General features: G+C 31.1%; 3 protein-coding genes across 4 annotated transcripts; all 3 read right to left on the bottom strand.

Annotated features, from left to right (window-relative positions):
- Window positions 1-1160: 1160 nt before the first annotated feature.
- LOC145058387 (uncharacterized) lies at window positions 1161-2884 on the bottom strand. 2 transcript variants are annotated; one of them, XM_079006303.1, is made up of 3 exons: window positions 2566-2884; window positions 2324-2453; window positions 1161-2088 (listed from the first exon to the last, which is right to left on the bottom strand). In XM_079006303.1, exons 1-3 carry the CDS (start codon window positions 2777-2779, stop codon window positions 1374-1376), a joined length of 1059 nt encoding a protein of 352 aa, XP_078862429.1. In that variant the 5' UTR covers window positions 2780-2884; the 3' UTR covers window positions 1161-1373. The 2 variants fall into 2 exon arrangements, with proteins under 2 accessions (XP_078862429.1, XP_078862430.1); XM_079006304.1 differs by having other exon boundaries at window positions 2596-2884.
- A 9406-nt stretch (window positions 2885-12290) lies between these two features.
- Window positions 12291-15025, bottom strand: LOC145057834 (uncharacterized). The gene is made up of 4 exons (XM_079005745.1): window positions 14223-15025; window positions 13990-14138; window positions 13679-13904; window positions 12291-12504 (listed from the first exon to the last, which is right to left on the bottom strand). Exons 1-4 carry the CDS (start codon window positions 14275-14277, stop codon window positions 12383-12385), a joined length of 552 nt encoding a protein of 183 aa, XP_078861871.1. The 5' UTR covers window positions 14278-15025; the 3' UTR covers window positions 12291-12382.
- A 152-nt stretch (window positions 15026-15177) lies between these two features.
- Window positions 15178-17364, bottom strand: PPR40 (pentatricopeptide (PPR) domain protein 40). Its single transcript, XM_079005744.1, has one exon. It carries the CDS (start codon window positions 17289-17291, stop codon window positions 15201-15203), a length of 2091 nt encoding a protein of 696 aa, XP_078861870.1. The 5' UTR covers window positions 17292-17364; the 3' UTR covers window positions 15178-15200.
- Between the last annotated feature and the right edge of the window lie 847 nt (window positions 17365-18211).

Raw genomic sequence — 18211 nt, 5'->3', positions numbered from 1 at the left:
AATCGTAATCCTAGTAGTATTTAACACATAATAATATGTGTATAATTAGTTGAAATAATAGTAAATATGTTATAGAATATTGAGTTATGTAAGAATTACGTACAAAGGTTTCTATAAATCAAACTTGAAAGTATTTGGTTTCCTGGGAAATGGTTGAAGATGTTCTTATGAATGTTTGAAGATTTAAAGGTTTTCTGGGAACTGCTTGATGATATGAAGGTTTGTATATGGGTTTTGAGAGCAAATGTATGAAACTTAGGAGTGGAGAATTGGAATTGTGAAGGTTGATTTCGGTTGAACATATAAATATGGATAACATATGATGGGATGTTTATGTTGGAATGTGTAACATATCACTTTGAGAACTTAATCAAGGTAAAATATCTAGATCTTTAAGGGAGTTTTCGGCCAAAACTAAACTAATTCCATAAGGGTTTTCGGCCTAGGTAGTAAACACAAGGGATTTCGGTCCTAACATGACCAAAATCTCTTTGCTTACACACTAAGATGTTGATTTCGGTCATTGCTTCATTCAAGAAGGAGATTTCAGCCTTAGTCGAGCATCCAAAACCGAAAACTAATGTTTTCCAAGATTCCTAAAACCGAAAACTCACATGAGGTATAATATATATGGTTTTAACTTAACCTTTTTGACTTATGTTGACTTGTACTAACTTACTTCAACATGGTATATAAGTATATATATGTCATATAAGGATGGCTTTCAAGTATAATTGTATATATTAACATATATAAACATGCCCTCATGGCTAATTGTGAATGTCATTGGACTCAAATGTGAATGTCTACAACTAGCTAGTTACTTCACAATTACCTAAGGAAAATATTATCGCCACAATAAATTCATTCCAAGGCCTACAAGTGGATCATGTGTCAATGTACAATTCAAATAATTTTAATTTTACACATTTCAAATATATTATATATTTGGATGCTAAAACTAAAATAAAACAAAATTATCAAACATCATTACGTTATTTCTGATAAACCGTATCATACCAAATAAAGTTTAGTTTAATCAGTTAAACCGAGTAACAAACCATTAACCGATTAAGCTCAACCAAATAAACCAAAACCTTATTTGGTTCCATTGGTTTATTCAATTGTTTTTCTCAACACTCCTAACTAAAACCCAATACTGCAGATAATAATAATAATAATAATAATAATAATAATAATAATAATAATAATAGTAGTGTAAACATCATGAAATATTAAAAGTATTAAAAGATAGATCCCTTTGTTTGGCTACATCAACGGTGTAGTTCTTCGTCAACCACTTATCGATCTTGATCAAAATGTTCATTCTTCCATTCCTTTTAAAATTGCTACAGAGAAAGCTTTTGTTGTGTTTAAGGATTGCCATCTTCCCATAGCCAAACCAACACGTCATCTCCTTCGTCACAAGGATCAAACCCAGTAAAACCGAACTCCATATCCCACTCAATATCATTAAAACCAGAACTTATTGTTTTCGAAGAACTGAACGACAAGTCATATTCTCTCTCATCAACGTTCCTTTCACTGTACGTGAAGTTTCCAGCATAAGTTTCTGCCAACATTTGTTCTATCTGATCCTCATCACGGATGCTCAAAACCCCACTTGAATCCATAGCCTCACTTTCTAAAAAATATCCGATGTCAATAGACTCGTCATCTAGTGACCTTAACCCGCTAAATCCAAACTCATCGCTAACACCAATATTAATGTCATAAACTTGACTTTCTTCTACATTTTTCGGGACAAAAGATGAACAATCCCCTATGTTTGGATCGACTTGATTATTCACTGCTATTGGTGGGGATGATAATTTGGTTGCAGGAAGAGCGGATGACTTATAATTTTTGAAACCCTTATCATTGTTATACTTTTTAGCGACATTACGGCTTACACGACCAACTCTTTGTGTCTTTTGATTGACTAATATGGCTACATCGGTTGATGATTGTGTCTCACCGGTTTTCCCAGTGAAGAAGCGGTAGATTTGACGACTTAGACGAGAATTCCAATAGTTCTTGATCTCGTTATCTGTTCGCCCTGGTAAATGACTAGCTATCATAGACCACCTACCAACAAATTCAAGAATTAATCAATTGTACATATACTTGCATCGAGTTTTCAACATTTCGAAAAGAATATGTACCCAATTATGTATTTATTAATGAAGTCTTTTGGAAAGAATCTTGTTGCAAGACAAATATGTTAATTTACATCTGAATTATGACATTATATATATAATAACATGACAGAACTTTATTTATAAAACACATGCATGCTACATGACGGAAGAATTCAACACACCTGTTCCCAAAAGATTTATGTAACTTGACAATCAGTTCATCCTCTTCGAGAGTCATATTACCTCTTTTCAAGTCTCCTCTCAAGTAATTTATCCATCTCAGCCTACAACTTTTTCCGCACCTCAACAACCCTTCGGGGAAATCAATAAGTCAACAACATTAATTAGCTAGTCGTGTAAAGATTCAAATTGTTTATGTAATACAATTTATTTGATAACTATAACTCTGTCGTGTAAATGGTACCTGCATTTTTTGGTAAAGATTTCCAATTACCTTCTCCATTAGCTTTAATGTATTTAATTAAGGTGTCATCTTCTTCGGCCGTCCATCTCCCCCTCTTGAGCCCAACCTTTTCGCAACAAGGTGCTCTTCCCATTTCAAACGATGCCAATGGAAAATACAATCGCATGCCCGGTATAAAGTAAAGTAGAGATAGATAGAGAAAAAAGTATGGCATTACAAAGATATTGGTTGCATAGAAACCTAACTTTATAGTTGTAAGTGAGAGAAAAGAGGATGGTCATTAATCTTCGAGGGTAGAGTAGTACACATAATTGGTTAGAACATTGAACATCAATATTGAATATGCATTTATTTTCGTATTTTGTTATATATATATATATATATATATATATATATATATATATATATATATATATATATATATATATATATATATATATATATATATATATATATAGGTTCAAATGTTTTTGACAACTATTGTGTGATTGAATGCACCAATAGGAATTGAGGAAATAATAAATCATTAAATAAATAATTTAAGGGTATTATAGTAATCTATGCATATTTAATTATGGTAATTCTTTAATTTCCTAAACCCTATTCTTCTCCCATCTTTATCTTCAAACGATCGGTTTCAAAAATCTGTACCCTCACCTCAACAGGCAACTTCACTGCCGCTCCTCTGCCAGCCGACCATCACCTTCTTCCTCCCTCTCCATCGTCGGCTTCGTATTCCATCACTGAAATAGGTTTATAGCTTCCGTCGTACACCAACATCCTAGTCCTGGTATGTTCTTGAACTCAATTTCTAATTTTTAAACCTAATTTCTTATTTTACAATCAAAATTCTTTTAAGAATGTTGATGTTACCAAGTTTTTTCCTACCAGAATCCACCATTGCAGGCAACAGATTGAAAGAAAAAGAAACATCGAAAGAGATATTACTACAGGTAATCGCCTCCTTTTCAATTTGTATTCTTCAACTTTTATCCCCATAATTTTCGCACATAGTAAGCTTTAAAGACTCTTGATATCTTAAAATGAAATTAAAATTGATCTTGTTGAATCAAGAGTAATCACAATGATTTTCTAAACCTAAGTTTATATAAACCATAAAGAATCACAATATGTGGTTTAGTTTTCTGATTTCGCATGGTGGGACATTACACCACTATTATTCTCTCTTTTCCATTAGTCGAAGTAAATGATTTTGTAGTTTATTGATTTCTACGGCATAGTAAAGCTAATAAAGCAGGTGTAGGTAATGTTTTGCTATTTACTGTATAAGTATTTAAAACTTTTGTATTTTTAGTCGAAATTTTATGTTGGTTGGATAAATGGACGATCAATGTTCATACGTAAAATAGTGGCATTTTGGTTGGCTTTATTTTCATTAAAACTTATAATATATCCCATTTGATTTTGTTTTAAAAAACTCTTCGTTGTGATTTATAAAATTTGTTGATTATTGTGATTAACGAGTTATTATAATTATGTTAGAATTCTTATGGAATTTAAGTTTAAGCAAGAAACAAAATTGAAATATTCTTTTAGAATTGACGTTAATATGTGTAGTTATGTTATTTAGGTGTTTTTATTTTGAAAAAAAAATATGTTATAAATTCTATAAGAATATAAGTTAAAACTTCATCGCGGCTACTCAATTCTTCCATTATTCACTGTAATATTTGATTTTCGATTTTTCTACTTATTGATTGCTTGCAATTCTTCATCTGAATGCTAATGATTTACGATTATTCACATGGATTTTCCATTTGATTTATTCACTGATTTTTCTTTTTCTTTCAATCCTTACTTGAGTTTTCTATTAACTTTTTTCCCCTTGTTCCAAGTAAAATGGTTATATTTTATTCTGGAAGAATAGTTTATTCTGTAAGAATATTTTTGTTGTATTCTGAAAGAATTGCAATTAATTATTTGTATGCTTAAGGTGTAGTTGTTAGGATGATGCAGGAATGATGAGGAAACTTATGAAAAAAAAGATATATGATACTTCATTCTCAAAGAATGAAGAAAAACAACAATATTCTTTCAGAATTTCAAGATTCAACATCCAAAAACAGCAATATTGTTTCAGAATTCAAGAATTCAAGAAGAAAACATGGCACACGATAGTATTCTAGCGGAATGTTGTTATTTTTTTTTTAAGAATGTTATTCATTTTTGTTTGTATTCTTTTAGAATTTTTATAACTATATTAAAATGTATAAGACTTTTAGTCTGTAAGAATATGTATGAATTTGTATTTAAGTTCGAATGTATAAGAATATATTAGAATGTTTGTTATTTGAACATCTTATTCATGAATTTTGTTTTTCTTCAGTAATATTCATTAGAATACAATTCTGAAAGAGTATCATTCTAACAAAAAAAATATTCTGATAGAATAAAATCGGTAAAAATTGAAATTGAATTAATTAAAAAATTCAGATTTTTTTAAATTAGGAGAATTAATCATCCCTAAAAATCCGAAAATTTCCTTTTATAAATGTAGTTAATTGTCCAAAATACCCTTTTGATAAAAATTGTGTGATTATATGATACATGCTACCCTATTGTAATATCATAGACCCTCAGATCATGATTGTTGATTCTATTCATCCGATGGTCCAGATCTGTGCATTCTGACACACAATAGTTACTGGAAACAATATAACCTAACCATATATATATATATATATATATATATATATATATATATATATATATATATATATATATATATATATATACTAGTTTATAACTCGTGGGAACCAGGGTTAGAAAATTAATTAAATTTCTAAGTAAAAACTCAAAACTATTAATTAATAATTTTAAATAACTTATTAATTAAAAGATATTTTTTAGTTATATATAAAATTATAATTGTTGATTCAATTAAATACATAAAATATATCTTCTTATAATTTGTATAAATTTTATTTTATTATAATTTGTATAATTTTTATTTTATTTTTATTCTAATATTATTAATTTAATGTGATTAAAATGTGATTTAAATTTTGAAATTTGAAATTTGAAATAGAGAATTAATAGATTGATAAGTGTCATGATATTAATTACAAGTGTCAATAGATTGACAAGTGTCATGATATTTATTACAATGCCTAACATGGTGACACATGGCAAAATAACTATTCTTTTATTAGTATAGGGATATATATATATATATATATATATATATATATATATATATATATATATATATATATATATATATATATATATATATATATATATATATAAAAGGAAAAATGAATATACCTTTAGAAGTATATAAGCTTAAATATCAAAACACATTGTTTTGTATCATATATTTATTATAATGTTTTTAAACTTCAACCCTAACTTGATTTAGTTTTAATATTTTCATCTTATATCACATATTTTTGTCGATCACCTACCAAATTATACATATTATAGTTGAAAATAAAATTTATATAAGAGCAAGATAATTGTAAAATTTATAAAATTTTTGGAAGTAAACCAAGTTAGGAGTTGAATTTTAAGAAATTTCGACGATTACCACTACAAGAAAATCACTTTTTAGCGGCGACGCTATTACCGACGACATGAACATTTAGCGGCGACACTCTCTAGAGTCGCCGGTAATAACGTCGCCGCTAACCAAAATCATTAATTAAAAAAAAATGAAAACTATTATTATCGGCGACAATGGTCATTACCGGCGACATGTTTATTAACGGCGACACTACTCATTAGCGGCGACAGGGTCAATAGCGGCGACATTTCTCATTAGCGGTGACATAGTGATCAATAGCGACAAAGCAGTATCGGCGACTCAGTACCGGCGACGCGTTGCCGCTATTAGTATTACAGGCGACTTTTGGGACTTTTACCGATGACTTTTGTCGCCGGTAATAGCCTTTTTCCTTGTAGTGTACATCGTATATATGATAAAAAAAACGACATAGCATGGTTAGTTTAGATACATAAGCTTATATACCCTTAAAGGTATTCATTAATTTGCCTATATATAGGTCTTAATTGTAATAACGGTTTTGACCGATCCCGATGACATATCGTCGATATAGCTCTTTGATTGAAAACAGCTACAACCCTTTGGAGACGATATGTCGTCGCCATAGAGCCAACCTATCCCGTTAGCATATCGTCGGTATAGATTTGGCTATCCCGACAACATGTCTTCAGTAAAATCTATTAATAAAACTTTATTTAAAAAAAAAATCATTCCTGACGAAACTTGTGACGAAGCTTTGGTCGTCAGTATAGCATATCCCGACAACATGTGTTCGGCATAGGGTTTGAAAGTGTACTCGCCATGCATTATGTCCTTGTGGCCTTGATCTTTTATAGTAGATTGTAAACATGGGGGGGCAAAGTTAGCAGTTGTGCAAGGCTCATTTTTTTATCATTATATATTTTTATTTAAAAATAAAAAATTATAATAAAGATAAGGATCCGCTTTTTGTTCGTCCTATCGTTGTTGATGGTGAACTCACTTTGTTCGGTAGCAATCTCTTGTCTCATTTTTTTTCTCTAATGTTGTTTGAAAATCCGTCGTTTGCGTAGCAAAGAGACACGTCCCCTTCATCCCACTCCTCGTTAGTCCTCATGTAAGTACTGATCAAATTAGTTCATACGTGTATACACTCTGCACCTCGTAACAAGTGTATGAGCTATTAATTTTGTTTGGTAGCCGTGTATATTTCAATTACCCGAAATAGCATCAATAACCAAAATTAGAGAAATTCTAGAATATGTGGTCCTTGACGAGTGGGGTCTAATTGCATATAATAAAATGGTCAATAATATGTGTAAATGCACAAGATATTCTCTTAGAATTTGGTGAAATTTTCTTGACAGACCTTGCATGGCCTACAGTCTTATATAGGATGTATGCGTACTTACTTTACTTGACACATCATGTGAACCAATCAGACTCCAATCGCTCTATATATAATGCTTAAAGAATTTGCTTTAAATATTAAAGAGAATGTTATGTTAGTTATATAATCTCAATTGTTAGAATATCGATCTCAAATATGCAAACGGTTTCTTCCATCGCTTGAATAGACCATGGATGATGGATTAGCAACAAAATTTTATTTAAATACGACTGATGAATTAAGATGGATAGTTTGATCGTTAATTGTTTGTAGTGAAACCAAATATCTTTTTAATGTTAATTTGAGTTTTTATCTATCTACGTTAAATGCATTTCTACATATAAATTATTTAGAAAAACGTAAATTTTCTACTAATTCCCCTAAGAAAAATATTAAAATATGCTTAATCTTCACAATCGTGTCGGTGGGGGAATTTTTGGTCGGGAGGGACTCCAATTGACATTTCAACAAGAAATCGCTCAACTAGTATGAAGGTAAAAAATTATGTAAAAAATGATTATAGAGTATATAAATCATTGGTCTTTACAAGAATTCATTTGCTAATTAATAAAGATTGACTAAAAAGGACATTCCATTTTATAATTTAGACACTCTTAATAAATATTACGTGTTTTAGAAAAAATATAATAAATTAATCAAATGTATATTGACCAATAATTGATAACCAATAGGCAACAATTATGTCGTTTATAAAGTAGTGCATCCTATATGTGTTTGTCGTATGCAACCAATCCACGTTCTTCTATTAACTCAGACATAAAACCAATTAACTTATCCACGTTCTTCTATTAACTCAGACATAAACCCTATTATCTCACCTCAAATCTGACATGTTAAACCTTGATCAAATTTAAAAACACATACTATATATGATGTATATTCGTATACATCTATGTTTGTGTTTGTGTATTTACACGAGTATTCTTGGGACCAAATGTCAAGTTTGAATCGAGGTATTTTTCATATTTAAATCTATTAATTAGACAATTAGATACGAAAACATAAACAAAGTTGCCATTAAGGCCTGTATTAGATACAGTTTCTTAAAACCAATTCGTGCAGCTATCGGATGTTTGCTTTCAAATATACAACAGTCAAAACTGTTCTTCAAGACCATCGAACATCACTATATCTGAAATTCAACTCCATGCAAAGCTTGATTTGTGCGCGACGTACAGTTGCATTGCGTAAAAAGAGAGCAGAAACGGTATTCAGTGTTTGTATTTTTTATGTGTATTAGGAAACAACATTTATATAACAATCACCGTTTTGATAATTATTCAGTCTTGTACACACATATTCTAACTAAAACATGTATGTAATTCGCTCGTATACATAACAAATGAAACCGGAAAATATGTTTTACTTCTTTCTATACAAACATTTTCAGTACCAAAATTTAAGCACCGATATTTTAGTATTTTAGAATTTTTAAAGCCACTGTTTGAGTTTCATCAACATATAATTGTCTTCACTTTGGACATTGGGTATAAGTTTTGCCAAGACAGAGAAATTATGGTTCAAAACGAATAATAACTTTTTATTACAACACAATCAAATCTCAAAAAAAAAAAAAAAAAAAAAAACCCTTCTTTCTGTTTCATAGTTTGTTCTTTGTTGCAACTTGCAAACTTGCAGTGATAAGGTGGCGTAAATGATCTTACGTATCAATCATTGATGAACCAACTTGTTCCGACTACAATTTAGTAGTGGTTGAAGTAATGTCATTTCACAAATTTCGGTCATAATTAAAACCAACAAACCACAAAAATGGGAGAGCATTTTTCATTAACTTTTATGTCAAATATGTACATATATTAAATGACAATTTGAAAATTTAATGATGGCCCATTCCAGAACAATTAGTTAAAGATGCCGTACAACCTTTAATAGTAAGGGCCCTTCTCCTGTTTGCCTTGGCATATAATACGTTGGAGTTTTGGACAAACTCTACACAAAAGATACCAAATTTTATTAAAAAAATCGATTTTACCACCGTGTTATTTTTTTCTATAAAAAAAATGTTTACTTTTCATAAAAGTTCGGTTTTAACATTATATAGTTCAATTCGTTTCAATGTTTGACTATTTGACCGGTCAATCCAATTGTCAGCTGGCGTGACATGGTGACGTGACAGTTTTTGATAATGTCATGCAGTAGCGAATCTAGACCAAAAAATCACATGGTTCCCAAATTAAGTGAGACCAATAAAAAAAGTCAACAACACTTGTCTGTGGTCAGGTCGGGTACCTTAAAAAACTAGACGAATCAGTTCAACTTGTTAAAACCGATCAGACACCACCAATTAAAAATTTTAACAAAACGATTGAAATATAAATGACAAAAGCAGTACATTTTTAATGAAAAACTAGTTGATTATTAATTCATTGATAAAACGGTGAACGGAGAGTGAGAGTCTTTAGCATGTGGACTTTTTTTTATTACAACAATTTATTTATTTATTGATATTTTGAGAGTGCCAATTAAGAATGGTTAATTTTTAGTTATCCATTCCATAATTTAAAATAACAAATTGATCCTAATAACTTATTTTTTCTTCTTTTAAAATGATTTTTTAAGATATTTTTAAAAAAACCAAACTCAAGATAGGTCTCTTATTTTTTTCTAAGTTAACTCCTAATTTTTCTACAATATATATTGTAAATGAAATTGAAAATTTAGGTAAGTCCTAGGACCTACCTTGGGCCATACAAGATACATCCATGTGTCATAGGGATGTCAAAAAAGCCCGAACCCGACGGGGAAACCCGAAACCCGATCATTTCAGGTCGAGTAACAGGTCGTTATCGGGTTTTTTATCGCGTTCGGGGCAGGGAGTGGGTTGTCCTCGCCCCGACCCGCTCTGCCCCGATTATATATATATATATATATATATATATATATATATATATATATATATATATATATACACACACACACACACGAATACTTTTGATGTTAATTGCACGCATTCAAATATAAAATATTTATTGTGGATATTCTTTTTAGTTTTTAAAATTATTGTGTGAATGATATTTTTTATGTTTTGATGTATTACATTAAACTTAAATCAAATATTTTTTTTAGTTATTAACAATTATTTATGTTTTGACGTATTATACTAAACTTAAATCAAATAATTTTTTATATAATGTTTATTTTATTAAAACGATGCATCATATTTTTATTTTAAAATGGAGGCTAGAACATGTATTTTTTATAAGACATCGGGGTAATCTAAAACGGAATAAAGATTTTGTTATTAATTGTTATAAACCCAATAAGATACCTGAAACCCGACGAGAAAACCCGAAACCCAATGAAGCGCCTCGATAAAATACCCGAAAAATATCAGGGCGGGTTTGGAAAACCATGCCCCGCCCTGAACCCGCCCCGTTGCCATTCCTGATGTATCATGCTGGCATGGCATGTCGTGATGTTTTTTGGTGACATCACTTTTTTCCTCCTACTTTTTATGTTTATAAATATTCATATCCAGTAATATTATGACACGTGTCATCATTCTACCATTCAGTTTAATTTTATTTGATATATTTAATATACTTTTAATGAGATAGTTAAAAAATATGGAATTGTGACACTTGTAATTATATTAGTGTGTAGAGTATATGTGGACGTAAAAAGTAGGAAGCAATTTAATCTCTCTCTCTCTCACTCAATATATATATATATATATATATATATATATATATATATAGCAACTTAATTGAAAAAAAAAAACTATGTCGAGATCAAATTTTTCTAAAAAATTAATGTTTTTTGTACAATTTACACTTACAATAACATAATAATCAAAACTTGTTAAATTAGGGTTTGACACCACAAAGTGATGTCACACAAAAGTATCACAACATCATGTTATGTCGGTGCCACGTCATCAAGGATTGTTATGTTACCATGTCACATCAGTTAAGCAACTGAGTTGACCAGTCAAATAGTCAACACGGAAACAAATTATAAAATATAGTATTAAAATTGAACTTTTGTGAAAAATTAGTGTTTTAATTATAAGAAAAGTAACATAGTGTTAAACCCGAATTTTTATGAAAATTTAGTGTCTTTTATATAATTCACCTTAATATGTTTGGACCTGGCAATAAAATATGTTTTGTTTAGATGAAAACATATCCAACTTTTATATATATATATATATATATATATATATATATATATATATATAATGATCCTGAAAATTTGTAGATCCCTTTGAACATCTATCATCCTATCATCCTGATTTGTACATCCCTTTGAACATCTATGATCCTAAAAATTTGTACATCCTTAGATACAAAATATAGAGATTTATCGGTGAAAAAAGATCAAATTTGTACAATAAGTATTGTTTGTATATACAAAATATAGAGATTTATTGGTGAAAAAGGATCAAATTTGTACAATAAGTATTTAACAAACAGGGAGAAGCATTATAGAGATTAGTTTTTGTACTCTGAGGATTTTGACGAAGTATTTTGTTTCCTTCGTGAGTTATTTAGAGAAGAAATCACAACCAAATAATCTAACATATAAAAAGATAAACAATTGGGGACATCTTGCTCATAATTTTAAAATATGCGTAACAGCTGTGCATGACATATCTATTATATGTCCTCTTTTGAAAAATTGTTGGCAGCAATTTCAGTTTTTATTAGTACTGACCGAAGACATTCATAAAGGTGCTTACAATATACTTATTATGAATTTTAAGTTTTAAATGTAACAGTAAAAACTTTATTTGATAATATTTTTACAAAAACCTTTTCTATAGAGCATCAATTTGATTTTCATACAGTGACTTCAAAATATCATATGATCGGACATGATTTTAACATAAACAAATCTCACTTACACATAAAAGAAAAAAAAACAATAACAAAAGGAAATCAGAATAATAGAGTAAAAACAACAAACAAAGATTGAAACCCAAACAGTATAGAGTTGGTGTAGGAAATTTTGTATGCATTGCTTTCATCATCTTCAATGTGTTCAGCCACATTAAAATCACCTGTAACCACCCAAAAACAAAATAATTCACTTTTCAAATAACGTATTTCACTTTTAGTAGACATATCGACCCTTGACATCATTTTACACCATTTTGCAATAATAACTCACTTTGCAAAAATATTTTTATATTAAAAAGATATATTCCAAATACATCCTCTTTGTTTTTTAACTTGTCTAGATTAATAAAAAAATACTTTTGTGTATTTGTTTTTAGACAAATTTGTCTTGTACCTTTTTTATTATTAAACAAAGATAACCACAAAAATAATAATTCGTATACAATTAACTTCAATTAATTATAATATTATACAAACAAACAGTTTATTGAATAAAAAAATTACATTTATAAAACATTCATTTTACGAAACAACTATCACAAATATGTAAACTCAATCTTAAAACTAAAATAAACCAAATATTAACAAATTCATGTATAAATTCAAACTTGAAGAACCATAAATGACACCAAAACTTTAACACCAAATTTAGTGGTTAATAAACAGTACAACATTTTATGTTATACTATTCATAACACCAAGCTTGATGTTGAAAATGATGTTCCCTTCGAGTATCTTAACACCATATTTACACCAAAAATAGTGTTAGTTTAAAGATTCCTTTTAATTTATATTATTCTTCTAGCAACCCTGAGTTAGCGAGCATATATATACACGGACGTCAGATATGTTATGTGTTTGACATAAATGCTTACCCTAGTACAAACAGAATCCAATCCATAATGGAATTAAACCTTCCATGCTGTAAGTCTGTAACTATTGAGACTCAAACCACATATATACACAGACGTCAGAGAGACACAGACGTCAGAGAGACACAGACGTATCTGATGTCAGACACACACAGGCGTATTTCACGTCAGACACGCAGTCGAGTTGCGTATCTGACGTCTGACATTAGCGTTTGCCCTAGTACCAACAAAGAGCCGAATCCACAATGGAATTAAAGCTCCAACACTATAAATATGTAACTATCGAGACTCGAACCACATATATACACACACATATCTGACGTCTGACATAAGTGTTTGCCCTAGTACCAACAAAGAGCCAAATCAACAATTGAATTAAAACTCCCACACTGTAAGTCTAACTGCTAAAACTAAAACCCTTAACCGTTACTACAAGTATACCACCCGATAACCAAACTATTACCTCTATGTGGGCCATAGCTACAACCCGCTTTTATCGTTTCCTTCACATCATTTACAGTAGCACGATTATAAAAAACATAATGTGATAACATATCATCAATGCAATTAAGCACAAGATGCGTCTCCTTTAAACACGGCCCATTGCAGTATTCATCGGTGTATCCAGGTGGCACGTTGAGTTGACCGCTCTCAGTCAACCGACAAGACTCTTCACAACTCCTATAAATCTGCTACCAATCAAAATTCATGCATCAGAGTTGTACCTAACTGTACAACTAGTTAAAGCAAGGTAACATAACCTATTAACCTTACATGTTTATCACTAAAACATTGAAGAGCCTTCGCAATAACCACCTCAGGTTCATCCCCACCACCACTCACCACCCCATGACCATCATTACCACCGCCTGGTTCAGGTAAATACCCGATTCCAGTTCCAGCAATTCCCGTTTCAGATTCCCCTGTAACATATCACTTTCATCAAGAAAACTTTTGTATCAATTTTTTTTTGTTTTTTTGGTTGAAATTTAGCAAAAGGGTTTTACCTATTTTGACAAGAAGTAAGAACAGCAGCATCAGAGGTAAAAGAGATTGCTTCATGTTGGTGAAGGATGTGTTGTGTATGTAATGAAGAATTATATGATTATATCTGCCATTTATTACATTCTTGATGAATGGAAATTCATCTTTGTGGGTAAAAAGTGTGTAGAAAAAATATCTTTTGGGGAAATTTGATTGGTAAATGAGAAAAAATTCAAGAAAATTGGTGGGTTAAGGTTGACTAAAAAGATATAGTAGCTGGGAGGAGAATCACCAACATTTTTCTTCATTCAACGTTTCTTTGGCTAAAATCAAACCTAATTTACAGTTTTTCCATTGAGCATGCATACCACGAACAGGGGCAATAAGGTAATTTTGACTAAGGTCTCTTGGATTTGCAGATTATTCTTGATACAAGAATTCAAAACACTGAACACCCTCTTGTGGTTTTTATTTTATCAAAATTGATACTCGTTTTGTCAAAAGAAAATTGGAATGCTTGAGTGATGAGTGATCACATCGAAATATACATGAAATGACCAAAATACCCTTTGACATTGACATGATAAGGTAGCCTTCTAGACCCAAATCAATGTCGTCAATCTTTTCTCATTGTAAAAAAGGGTAACCAAGTAACTCTTGAAAACTTCCAAAAAAACGTATTGTTGTGACTATTCGTAAAATGACCAAAATGCCCTTTGACATTGACATGATAAGGTAGCCTTCTAGACCCAAATCAATGTTGTCAATCTTTTCTCATTGTAACAAAGGGTAACCAAGTAACTCTTGAAAACTTTCCAAAAAAAACGTATTGTTGTAACTATTCGTGAAATGTCCAAAAGATCCTTCAACATTGATTTTATATCTGTCACTAACCTTGATGTACTGTAGATTGAAACCGGCAATGAGGCTGCAAGGAAACTCCAGGATGTACAACCATTAAAGCCAAAGGTACAAATCTTTAAATTACTTGTGATTTTTTTTTATAAAATTGAAATTGGTTTCAAAACAATTCCCTTCTCTTTACATTTGAGAAACATATCTCGGGCCTCAATAAACCTACCAGATTGAACTAAACCATCAATATACAAATTACATGTAAAAGAATCAGGGGTACATCCGTAATCTTCCATTGATACAAACAACTCTTTAGCTTCTTTATATCTCCCCAAATCAAACAACATCTTAATAAAACCACTATAAGTAAAGTTATCAGGAGTCAAACCTAAAGTCAACATCATCTGTAAAACCCTTTTCGCCTTCTCAACTTCTGTCATCCTACAAAAACTCTGAATCAAAGCATTGAATGAATAAACATCCGGTTTGACCCCGTTGACTTTCATCTTCTTTAACAAACTCTTTGCTTTATAAACATCACCAATTATACATAAAGAACGAATCAAGATATTGTAAGTTATAGAATTCGGATGAACACCCCACTCAACCATTTCTTTCAAACAATCAAAAGCATCGTCAATTTGGTGGGTCCTACAAAGACCATGAATTAATGAACTAAAAGTATAAATATCCGGTTTAAATCCACGTTGTATTAACATCTTAAGAAGCTCTCTTGCTTCTTGCATATCACCAATCTTACAATGACATGAAATGAGAGTGTTGAAAGTGACAAGATTTGGAGAAATGTTGAGGCGAATCATGTCTAGGAATGTTTTCATTGCTTTATTGATCATGCAAGTTTTGCAAAATGTGTCGATTAACATGTTGTATGATGTCACATTTGTTAAAAGACCATTTTCAAGAATCTTGTTTAGGTACTTTTCGCCTTTCATTGAGCTTCCATTCTTGTATAAAGATTCAATAAGAAGAAGGTAAGTATTGAATCCAAGATTTGTGCCTTTTTGAATCAAATCATCAACAATGTCACATGTTTCCATGAGATCATATCCTTTAAGTAAAGAAGTGATAGTGATGTTGAAAGTCATAGTATCAGGAACATAACCTCTCTTGATAACTTTCTTCAAGAAAATAGCAGTTTCTTTACACATAGATGTGGTTGAAAGACAATGCAAACAAGATTCACAGGCTGCTATGGGTAACACTTGTTCATGGTCTATGAAATCAGATAATGGTTTAAAGGCCTCGAGTGGATGAAAATTACGAAAAAGTCCATTGACTAATGATCTAAATGTAGCTTCATTAGGTCTCACTTTATACTCTTTCATTGTCTCCAAGATCTTAAAGGCTTCTTTGATTCTTTTTGCATTACAATACCCGTCAATAAGTATTGTATAAGTAAATACATTTGGTGAATACCCGATTTCTTGCATTTGTTTCAATAATCTTGAGGCTTCATCTACAACTCCGATTTTGCAGACTCCATGGATGAGGAAGTTATAAGTAAACCTATCAGGGTCGCATCTGTCAGCTTTCATTTGATGGAATTTTAAATATGCCAAGTCAAGTGCATTGGACTTTACCAATGCATCGATTACTGCATTATACAATCGCGTAGTAGGAGTAAGGCCTAAATATGAAATTTGATCGAAAACCTGAGAGCAATACTTTGCTAAACCTAATCTTCCCCAACTGCTTATCAAAATACAAAGGGAATCCTCTGTAATAGAACACCCGGAAGTTCTAACAAGACTAATAAGCTCCTTCGATAACAAAACCGGTCCTTTTCTGTTAAGGGTATTTGCTAAAACGCCTCGAATCGATTGGTTCTTCGCGAACAACGGGTTGATATTCGAGACCCACAAATAAAAAATCAAATTATTTAATGGGTTTTCCTGATTCTGTAGAACGCTCACTATAATCCGAGGGTTTAAGCTAAGTTTTTTGGATTTTAGGTCGTGGTTTAGTAGCAAATACCAATCTTTACTTGAAAGAATCTGAGAAATGTACTGATGATCAATGGGTTTATGAGTGGGGGTTTTCGATTGGGAGTTAACTGAAGAAAACTTACCTCTTGCGGTGAAATTAGTGGTGATGACTGGAGGGTTTTGGTGGTGGGATGAAGAATTGGATTGAATCTTTGATTGATTTTGTGACTTCAGTGTAATTTGATTTGGGATTTGCTCAACCCTAGAAGCAAGAGCAGAAAGGCGTCTCATGTCCGCAGAGCCCAAGCACCTGTAGTTTGATTTCCAGGTTCAGGTCAGTAAAAATATTTGGCAAACTGAACCGGAATACACGGTTTTTTAAAAGTGAACCGAACCCCCATTCAATCCAAATAATACATTGGTTAATTACAAAAAAAATTCTTATGTTACATACACCATCTTCGGTCTTCAAATAAATTCTTAGACCCAAGAGAGTGGGGGTGTTAACCACGGTCGTTAAACTCGTTGGAACACCGTCTCCTAACGCGCGTTAGAGAGGTCGTTAAACCTTTCTCGTTAAATCCATTGCGTGATGGGAAAGAAACGAAGAAAGCATTCTCATTGGTGGAGGATAGGTTGGCCCAAATTGTTATTTCCTTTGATCAAATTTAATTTCTAACATTTAAATTTTCACCAATTTTTGTAGAATTTAATAAAAAACATTTTTTATTAATAAAATTCAAAATTTTCAATTACAATTCCAATACTCAACATTTCACACACACAAAATATCATTATTTCCTAACATATTTTCTCAATTCACCAAAGAAAAATCTCTTCATCTAACCCAAATAAAACCCCAATAAACAAAACAAAATCATAAAACCTTCCATCACTAAACCTTCAATCTTTAAACCCTCAATCACCAAAACTTCCATCACCACCGTGTTATCTACCTTCATTTGATCAACCCGTTTATTAACCCGCTAGCTACTACTTTCTGTCTATGGCTCCACAAATGTTTCCATTCAATACGTACTCTTCTCAACCCATGAAATTTTACCAATACCAATCACAACCAATGCATCGTCCAAATTTGGATCTTGATTAATTTTAGACGGTTGAAGATACTTAATTTTTTTCACAACCTCAACCCCAAATAATTTTCAATGTCAATCATGTCGCCTAGGGCTGTAAATGAACCAAACGTT

The sequence above is a fragment of the Lactuca serriola genome, chromosome 6, assembly GCF_051521515.1.
Source record: "Lactuca serriola cultivar US96UC23 chromosome 6, Lser_US96UC23_V15, whole genome shotgun sequence".
In the NCBI taxonomy this organism is placed as follows: Eukaryota; Viridiplantae; Streptophyta; class Magnoliopsida; order Asterales; family Asteraceae; genus Lactuca; species Lactuca serriola.
Note: the sequence above shows the minus strand (reverse complement) of the source record. Positions and strands in the feature narration are given on the sequence as shown.

What these genes read in the sequence shown, in the direction of transcription:
- LOC145058387 (XM_079006303.1), bottom strand. Translation starts at nt 2,779, where the DNA reads ATGCCATACTTTTTTCTCTATCTATCTCTACTTTACTTTATACCGGGC. An exon ending in ATCTTTACCAAAAAATGCAG is followed by an intron (nt 2,454 to 2,565) that starts GTACCATTTACA and finishes ATTTCCCCGAAG; the next exon opens with GGTTGTTGAGGTGCGGAAAA. An exon ending in CATAAATCTTTTGGGAACAG is followed by an intron (nt 2,089 to 2,323) that starts GTGTGTTGAATT and finishes ATTTGTTGGTAG; the next exon opens with GTGGTCTATGATAGCTAGTC.
- LOC145057834 (XM_079005745.1), bottom strand. Translation starts at nt 14,277, where the DNA reads ATGAAGCAATCTCTTTTACCTCTGATGCTGCTGTTCTTACTTCTTGTC. An exon ending in CTTACTTCTTGTCAAAATAG is followed by an intron (nt 14,139 to 14,222) that starts GTAAAACCCTTT and finishes GATATGTTACAG; the next exon opens with GGGAATCTGAAACGGGAATT. An exon ending in AATGTTTTAGTGATAAACAT is followed by an intron (nt 13,905 to 13,989) that starts GTAAGGTTAATA and finishes GATTGGTAGCAG; the next exon opens with ATTTATAGGAGTTGTGAAGA.
- PPR40 (XM_079005744.1), bottom strand. Translation starts at nt 17,291, where the DNA reads ATGAGACGCCTTTCTGCTCTTGCTTCTAGGGTTGAGCAAATCCCAAAT.